Source organism: Pagrus major, chromosome 23 (genome assembly GCF_040436345.1).
Source record: "Pagrus major chromosome 23, Pma_NU_1.0".
NCBI classification, from domain to species: Eukaryota; Metazoa; Chordata; class Actinopteri; order Spariformes; family Sparidae; genus Pagrus; species Pagrus major.
Window position 1 is genome coordinate 3,993,655 of NC_133237.1, and position 9,567 is coordinate 4,003,221.

The 9,567-nt window shown below is 43.1% G+C and overlaps 1 protein-coding gene across 1 annotated transcript; it reads left to right on the forward strand.

Moving 5' to 3' along the window:
* The first annotated feature begins 3,232 nt into the window (after nucleotides 1-3,232).
* On the forward strand, nucleotides 3,233-8,635 carry LOC141019200 (von Willebrand factor C domain-containing protein 2-like). Its single transcript, XM_073494054.1, has 3 exons — nucleotides 3,233-3,712; nucleotides 6,026-6,155; nucleotides 8,341-8,635. Exons 1-3 carry the CDS (start codon nucleotides 3,233-3,235, stop codon nucleotides 8,580-8,582), a joined length of 852 nt encoding a protein of 283 aa, XP_073350155.1. The 3' UTR covers nucleotides 8,583-8,635.
* The last annotated feature ends 932 nt before the right edge of the window (nucleotides 8,636-9,567 follow it).

Genomic DNA, 9,567 nt, shown 5'->3' on the forward strand with positions numbered 1-9,567 from the left:
CTCAGACCACTGGGGGCTCCCAAACATTATGCACAGTAAAAGACATCGTCACTTACTGAGTGTTTAAAATACGGCAAGGGTTTCCAGTCTGAAGAGTGAATGCAGTCAATGCAGAAGTGCTTTAAACCTGCATTATTTCTGATGGCCAGCAGGAGACGACTATCAACATCAGCTGATCGGCACGGTTTTAGTACATGGCCAGGTATACAATCTGGACCAGCAGCCTTATTTATATTCACTCTCAGCAGGATTTTCACATTAAATCTGCTGTGAGTACTGACAATGGGCAGTCCTCTGGAGGTGGAATAGACTTCACAGCTGAGTCTTTGCGTTCAGCTCATCTGGCAGCACTCCTGCTTTTGTAGCTTGTGACATTTTGAATTGCCTGCCACATATATTAAAGGATAATAATGTGGTGGAAATTATTGTTGAGAAGTGAAAACATAAAGATGAATAAACTAAAAGTTGTCTTTCTGCAATTTAATAAAGTGGTATAATAGAAAAACAGAGAATAACAGAGTCAAACCATTTCAGCTCAAAGGTCAGCACTATTCACCCCAGGGTGTTCTGGGTGAGTCTGACATCGAGCCACAGTGAAAGTCAGTTTATAGATTAGTAGGAGGAATAATGAATAGTAATAATACGCAAAGTGAAAAGGTAATGATTATATGTGAGGTTAATACATTTTTTCTACTACAGATAACGCTGTGGGTTAGTGAGCGCACGTTAGACAGAACATTATAAGTGATATGTGTGTTATTTTATGGCCAAGTAATGTAACGTTACTGGCCTAGTAAGGAACAACAAATGCACTGCTCCGAAACTTGTATAGTCTAACACAGTAGTGACAAGTATCATAAACAAAACTCTGGCACACACAAACTGGGTTCTAATTTATTGTGGGCAAAAACACAATAGATAAGCAGCAAAAAATAAGACGAGTGCCGGAGTTTTGCTCGTTTTCAACATGCAGCTAACTGCTGCCAGCTAACTGTTGCCAGGACAGCAGAGATGCAGGTTGGTCATATATTGGTCTCATTTATAAAAACTAGTAACACTTACTTGAATGTGAATCTAGGTATTCTAAACCATGTGTTTGCTCAATTACAATAATTGTCACAGGAGGAGAGGCATGAAGTGCTGCAGATGGTGGTCAGTCGTCTGCCAGGGGTTTTTCTGGTTGTGATGGACTACCGCAGATCAACACCAGGAGCAAATGTAGCAAACGGGACAGCCAGCATGATGCACCTGACAGACCTGCTGGGTTATGCCGACTGATCTGGAGATAAATGCTGTCTACCAAGCTGCTGTGTGTGTTGAATTAGAGACAACTACCCTGAACTATGTTGGCTACAGAGAAGCACCTTTTAGAGTAAATTAAAAAAAGACTGTCTTTTATTTTAGAAAAGTAAAATGTTTTTCAATGTCTTATCTTTCTTCTTTTTACAAGTTTTATAATATATTTATATATACATATTTACATATTATTTAAGTTGTGTTTTTCTGAAGACATTTATAACAAAGGGTTATGTCATGTCATGTATGGAAAGAGAAAACATTTTTGGCCGTGGTGAAGCCCCCCTGCTTGGCCATGCGGCCAAAAACAATGTACAGGTGTTGTTTTTTGTTTTTCACTTTTGACTGACAGCTGAAGAAAATTCCAGAATGAACTCTGACCTGAGAAAAAAAACTGCAAAGATTCCTGAAAGCCACAGCCAAACTCTGTTTGCTATATGAAAACCTCCTGTTTTTATTAGTTAACGTTCTGACTTTTGAAGACTTCTTGGCTCCATGCATCCAAACTGTGCAGCCCGTCACTGAACACGGAGACCGGAGAACACATGCTGTGTCTCCTCTGTGGCCTCAGATAGCCCTTGTTTAAGCCTAGATCATCATCCTGAAGATGTGAGACCATCTATGAGATCATCAGCCCATCCATCAGCACATAAAAGTAGAAAATAATCATCTTCATGCCTGAGAGTTGATGCAGTGCAAATTCTTAAGTGATTTTTGCTTTTATTGGTCTTTATTAAGTTTTCTCCGGTTTGCGTTTTTGGATCGTTTTGGATAAATTCATTCATTGATCCATTCATTCTGTCAGCAATGGTTTAATAACTACATTTACAATTCATTCCTCCATGTGAGTTGTATATATGTACATATGCCTATATGTTTGGTGGTCCTTATTCATCATCCATGTCCCTTAGTACTTTAAATAAATATCTTGAATTAAGTTGTTTTATTTGTGTTTTCATTTATGACAGACATGGAGGTCAGTGTAATCATAATTTACAACTTTCAGACATTAGACTGATTCATTTGATGTGATTAGTTTTCCTCCTAATTAATTTACCAATCGATTAATTAATCAATGGAGATGGTGCCCTTCTAATGAGTGCTTAATCATATTTCATAAATGTGGTGAGAACACTACATCAAATGATCGTGGGTGGGATTTGTTTTTGTTTTTTTGCTTCAGCTTGTTCTCCAGATGAAGCTGCTTTGACCAGACACAGTCATCTTACTGCTCTGCACACACGTTTTGCAAATCGACATATGTATGCAATTGATTATGTTGATGCGCCACCCAAGCTCTGACTGGCATATTGAACTGAACAACTCTCTATTAAAAGGGAATGTAGAGGGGGGGTGGCAGGTTAACAAGTGGGATGCATTTTGGAGACACCTTTAGTAGTGGGAACTATCACAGTACCTTGCCAGGTGTTTAAATGTCTGTCTGTCTGTGAGCAGATTTTTGTCAGTGTGACTTAAGTCACAACCGTGCAAGAGGCCATCACTAAAGTTTTTGTTGAGATCAGAATGGCAGAGTTAAAAATGTAATTTTAGTTTTAGATTTACTAGAGTTTTTTGCTGGTCTGTCAGCCCTTTTGGGTCTTGTTAATATCACCAGTAGAAAACTCTTTGACTCCTTTAATACATGATATTTCTGAGTCTGGTCACAAATTAATAAACTAAACTAAACTAAACTCAGACATTTTCAGAACAGCGTCTGATCGCCTCAGCGGGGAAATTCACTTGTTACAGCAGCCCATGAGTAGATAGATATTGGACTGATGATTTAGAATCGAATATGTCATTTTGTGTGTATAAAATAACTGAAGTCACGCTCAGATTTCATCGGGCTTTAAGAGACGCCTGACTGAAGCCTTTGGTTCGCGTTTGACCTCCTGGCTTTGCTTCTTCAGCTCCCCTCTGCCACTGACGCGCATGTATGGGCGTCACCGGCGCCTGTGAGGTGGGAGGAGAGGCGCACCGGAGCGCAGCGGCGCAGCAGACACACAGATGGTTAGTGTCGGTCACCATGAGCCACCGGCACCGCGCGCTCAGCTGCCTCTCCATCGCGCTCGTGCTGCTGCTTCCTCGCGGTCCGGAGCGCGTCGCGGAGCTCGCGGTGGCGGCGGAGTACTCCTCCAAAACCGACTTGGACTACGAGTTCGGGGACTACCGGGGGAAGTGGTGCATCGACGACCACGGTTTTGTTTACGGTATTGGAGAGATTTACTACCCAAGCCCCTCGGCGTGTCCGTGCACGTGCACCGTGGACGGTCCCGTGTGCGTCCGACCCAAGTGTCCCCGCGTCCACCCCAGGTGCACCCGGATCAGGTATAAGGCGTGCTGTCCGGTGTGCGAGGCTATGGCCAGGGTCTGTGTCTACGCGGGCAAGACGTACCGACTCCTAGAGGAGTTCAGGGTGAGAAAGATCCAAACTTCTACACCCTCCCTCCACCTCCACCTCCACCTCCCCGTCCCATACAAGTTCACACTGCTAGGATTTAATGACGCAGCTGCATTCTGTCAGATATGCTCATCACATAACTATCATATAATAAAGAATATATGGGAGTGCACTGGGAATGACATCAGTAGGCTCATGTGGACGGTACTGAGTGCTGTCTGTGTGGCTTTGTCTTCATGATTATATTGTCATGTCAAGTTAAAGGTATGTGGTAGCCGATCAGCAGACACTGTTGTATTGATCGTCTATCATATTAATAAAGGATTATCATGTTCATATATTGTAGACAGTGGAGGAGGGAATATTTGTATATTATCACTGCTTGATTTAACAGAGGGGTATTCCACATTAAAGTGTGTCTACAGGTCTTGGTACTGCTTATTGTTAAAAAACAAAGAAAAAAGTAGCAGAAGGCCTTTAATGGCTCCAGAGGAAGAAGCATGTAATCTGATAAAGTGCCTCCAGTGATGTCACTCATTGGCTACATTGCATTGTGGGTAATGAAAGCTCCAGGTTTTGAACAGGAAGAAGTACGTGTGGAATAAAAAATATCTCTGTTCTGCTGATTTGGATCAAACTGTTCAATGTTAGGCCAGTGGACTGCTTTTCAACACCTGGAGCCACAATACCCACAATGCAACTGAGTGACATCACTGGAGGCACTTTATCAGATGGCATGCAGCTTCTTCTGGAGCCACACACTGCTTTTTCACATATGCACTCCCTGACACCCATAAACACACTGTAATGAAGAAATGGGAAAGAGTTTTTCATCAGGCAGCGGTGCACGCAGCAGACGCCATGAAGCTTCAGTTTGCCTGTAAACCAACAATAGAAAGCAAAGCTGCTCTAATCATTTGTTTTATTCACGACACGACAAATGATGTGGGAGGAGTTGCTTGTCGTGATAAACCTTTACAATTACTACTTGCTACAAAAAAGAAGAAGGAGGAGAGTAAATATAGGGCTTAATTTAACTAGATGAAAACAATCAAGATTCCAAATGAATGATAAGGCTGAGGTGGTATCTGCTGGATGTGTAAATAGGCATGTGTTTGCTCGCAAGTTAGCCATAACAGACTTTTAAGTTGATAATATATCAGTGTTGTTTCTACAGTGACTTTCTGCTGCCCCAAAGTGGCCAAAAAACAGGTTTAAAGCCGCTCTAATCAATATTTTGTTTTTATTCAATGACACTACTAACTAAATTACTATGTGTAATGTAAAAGGAGTCACTGGCAGTGACAACCTCAGAACATTATCATTAAATTTCACCCACTAATGAAAATTTAGTCATTATCTACTCAACCCCATGTCGATGGAAAAGCCGGTGAAGTTTTCGTAGTCCACTAAACATTCCTGGAGCTTCACAGCAGAACAGTGTTGCATCATTCACATAAACAACTGGAGTAGCTGGGGACAGAAAACAAGTCTCTGGGAGCAAACGGCCCGAGCTCTAACGCTTTTAGCTTCGCAGCTGCAGTGAAGATCTCAGCTTTAAAAAGGGTGCAAATAACGTCTCTTCAAATCAATTTGGGATCTCAGGGGGCGTCTGGAGACATGGATTACACCGGACGAGCTGTATGGAGCCATTTTAAATGTTTTTGGGGTTGTTTTTTAATGTTTTAAAACAAGTCTCCAGCTACTGTTTAGGAGAAGGCTGCAACGCTGTTTTGCTGTGAAGCGCCAGACATTTTTTGTACACTACTAAACATTTAATTTCTGGTTGAATTTATCCTTTAACTCTGAAGTTCCCCCTCAGCTGTACGCAATGTAACTTAAATACCTAAAACCATCAGTTAATAGTTGCACTTCAGGGCCAACAGACCTGCATCACCTACAGGCAGGACACGAAACGGCAGACCTGCGGATGTATACTATCACTTTGTATCCTGTAGGTGGCGTGTGGAGAACTGGCCCGACTGGCAGAATGCGCAGCCTGCTAAATCTGAATGAGAGATTGTGTGCGAGTTACAAGGCGGTTCTATTAGCTGCATAACATTTAATAAAAATATTAATCTTTGTGCTGTTGCATCATCATGATAGCAAACAGCTTCCATGCTGACATGTGCTCAGTGGGGATTGAGCAGTGGGAGTGTTTTATGTAACTGATGGTGTATTAGACAAAGTGATCCGACCAGTCCAGTAATACTGGGAACAGGTCAGCTGTCCTCGTGTGTGTTTGTCGGACACTGACTGCCTACATGTGTACTTTTACGGATTTGTAAAAGCTTGCCGTGAATGAAAATCAGATTGTGTGTGTTCCAGCTGTCGAGGTGTGAGCGGTGTCGCTGCGAGGCCAACAGAGAGGTCTACTGCAGCATTTCAGACTGCCCCGCCCCTCACTGCGTCAACCCCACCTACGAACCCAACCACTGCTGCCCCATCTGTAAGACGGGTAAGACTCAGTCAGTGCTTTTCTCTTTGTCGGTCCAACACTGTGGTCCATGACACAGTCTCTCTAAAACATTCATTTCAGGATGTCCCTTAAATGTGCTGTGGAAATTCACAATCCACAGAGGATTATTAATGTGTTTGGTTCCCCTTTGATCTTTACTGTTGCACCACTCTTACCTGGACTATGAAACTTCACCTGACTTTCCATCACCATGGGGGGTTGGATATAAATGTCTGAATTTTACTTTTTTGGGCGAACTGTTCCTTTAAGACATTACTTCCATACACGGTGGTGTACGAGCACATTGAAATCTGCAAGTGTCATCCATGTGTACAAGTCAGGAGCATAAAAACCCCATGTGCTGCCATATCCCATCACACACACACACACACACTCACACACACACACACGCCCCCTGCGTGTGTTGTGCACATCATTAGAGGCCTGTCATTGTCACAGCGTGTGTTCATCCTGCAGCTCTCAGAATCAGCACCGGTTACGTCACCTCACACACCCCGCAGCTTACACAGCCATCCCTGTTATGTCATGTGTGCTTTCACTGCCACTGGCATTTAAGTCCCTTTCTAACATTGGTGGGATTTGTATATGCGTGTGTGTGTGTGTGTGTGTGTCACACAGCAATAGCAGCAGGGATAATAATAACTCATGTATTATGTGTTTTTTGCAGAATAAAATAAAAAAACCAATCAAAAGCACGATTTAATGATTCATCACAACCACATGAAAACCACATGAACATGCTATCTGCTTCACAGTTACCTTGCTGCTTTATGGTAGTTGTAGTTAAATTGTAGTTTCTATTTATAATGCTCCCCTGCTTGACTGACAGTGGGACAGATGGTTTGATTGGTTGCATCACTGTTTTGTTGGGGTTTTTTTGCCTTTTCTCTTCCCACTGCCGCCAAATTCCCTCATGTCAGCTGTTATTTATCGAACACAGTTGGATCTGGCATCTGAGGAACTCTACTTCCTGTCCTCCTGCCGACTGGCGTTGGTAATTGTTTCACAGGTAGCTGCCAAGTAAAGGAACCCCCATCTGTGACTGGGGGATGCAAATAATTTCAAAGGCATGCTGTTTACCTTTTTGCTTGGATGGTATATTCAGTATATCCAGCCCAAGCAACACATGAAACTGAAAACATCATATTATTACAGGCACATGTTGAAGGGAAAAATAAACGGCATTTGTGAGAAGGATTTTGTAGGGAACCAGACAGCATCTGTAGCTTTTCCTATGTGGTGCCTGTGTCGAATCGCCCTCGTCTATCAATATCATACACACATCGATAAGACTACTTCATAATGACCTTGAACCCTCTTGAAGAATCTGTGCTACACCAGACCAGCAGTTGTTGAGGCATGCACAGGTCCCCACAACTTGCAGTCGAGGATCTTATTTAAACACAGAGAGTTGTGGCCACTTGGGGGCAGCAGAAACATGCTGTAAACACAACGCCTACATATCATGAAAAAAAAATAATATAGCAAACTTGTTGTTTCCAGTTTATACATCCAGTTACGGAACAACATTAACATTTATTTGAAGCGGTGTTTCTTGCCAGCTCTCCTTTTAGCTCTATTTTTGGTCTTTATCAACTCCTGAGAAAATATCTACCTCTTTAGCTGATGAATGCTCCACTCTCTTTAGCTGATAGTCAATAACTTTCTCTGTCTGCCATTTAGAGCAGACAGGTAGTGTACAGTTGGTTTTAAGAGCATTTATCTGAAAACAGTTGCCAACAACAATGAGTGTGCTGAGACTAAACAAGACAGAGATGCTAAAGTTGCTAAAAGATGCTTAAATCCTCCAGAGAACTTAGAAGAGCTGCTCTGTGCGACTACAGGCTAATTAAAGGAAAAGTTCACCCAAAAATGAAAATCCAGTCATTATCTCCTCTCTCCCCACTCATTTAGGTAGTGGCCTGGCCTTGTTAGCATGAAATAACTACCAAGATGGCTGCTGAGTGGCAAGACTTTCTGGTGTCGCACAACAGAAATAACATATTTTCAACAGGAGAAAGTGCAGCAAGACACTTTCCTTCCATGTCGTGCACCGACAGTGAATTTTGTTGTGTTTGCCCAACAAGACAAAATAGTGCTTGAAAAGAAAGATTTTGTGTGAGCAACTTGCCCCTGTGGGCTGCTGTCTTTCTTGTTGCTCCAGGTCCCAACTGCTTTGCTGGGAACCGGGTGATTCCAGCGGGGGAGCGCGTGAACATTGATGAGAAGACAGTTTGCTTCTGTACCTACCGGGACGGGACGTGGCACACCCATCCCTATGCCACCTGCGAGCAGCGGCCACAGCCCAGCCTGACACCCAGCACCCGTACCGAGCCCCCCGCGGACGGGCAGGGCAGGAGGAGAGGGGGGAGTCCGTATATCCCCAGACTGGATATGATACCATGAAGTGGAGTGTTAAATAAGTATCTCGTAGATGCAGAGCCACTCTGCTGGTACAAATAAACTCTAACTTAATCTATTAGTATTAGAGGAGCTAAATTGGGCTTCAGTATAGCATTACTAAACCTGCACATGTATGTTTAACACAAGCAATGAGATGATTTGAGAAAGGATGTGCCTCAAAGATAGTAGGCTGGGTTCATCTGCAGGGTGGTGGTTAAAGAAGGGGGTGGGGGTTGAGGGGTGGGGAGGGTTGCTACACCTGTCAAACGTCCCATTCTCACACACGCAGTTAACAGTGATTAAGGTGTCAGACTTACCATCAATAGTCTCAGTACACTTCACACAACTCAGAACAGTAACAACACACAGAGCTAACGTAAGCTGAGCCAGAGACAGTGACACCTGGCTGTAACATGCTACAGGCTAAACTTCTGTTGAAATGGGCTGACTTGGCTTAAGATCAAAAACTAATGAGTTGTCAACTAACAAACATCAAGTAAGAGCAACACAAGACATATAACTTAGCAAGCCAGCTAATAGTACTGCCTATTCAACAGCAAGTCCAGCTATGTGTCTGTCTGCAGCCTTTTACTTAGCGGAGCAGTTGCCAATGACCAAAAGGTCTGAGATTTACTCTTGTCTCTCGCTGTCAGTGTCCTCTCCAGTCTCTTCACCTCGGTCATGTTGTCCATAGCGGCTGCCAAGCCCGGTTCTGGTGCCCGTTCTTGCCAATGTCATGAAAAAACTCCTCCTGGAGGTCCAAGGCTGTCTGAGACAGAGACACCGTTCACCCTAGTACAAGTACAAGTGATCCATGTAGAAGACATAAATAAAAACGATTATTATTATGGGATAGTATTATTATTGTCCCAGTACTATCAGTATAAAAAGGGAAAATGTAAGTTTAGACTGTTATTCTATCCTAATATACTCAGTAGGTGATGTGAGGAGGGATACCTGTTATCCTCCAGCCCCCCTCCTTGTAGCA

Coding starts and splice junctions, on each gene's coding strand:
- LOC141019200 (XM_073494054.1), top strand. CDS start 3,233: ATGGGCGTCACCGGCGCCTGTGAGGTGGGAGGAGAGGCGCACCGGAGC. Junction 3,713..6,025: donor GACTCCTAGAGGAGTTCAGG/GTGAGAAAGATC, acceptor TGTGTGTTCCAG/CTGTCGAGGTGTGAGCGGTG. Junction 6,156..8,340: donor CTGCCCCATCTGTAAGACGG/GTAAGACTCAGT, acceptor TTGTTGCTCCAG/GTCCCAACTGCTTTGCTGGG.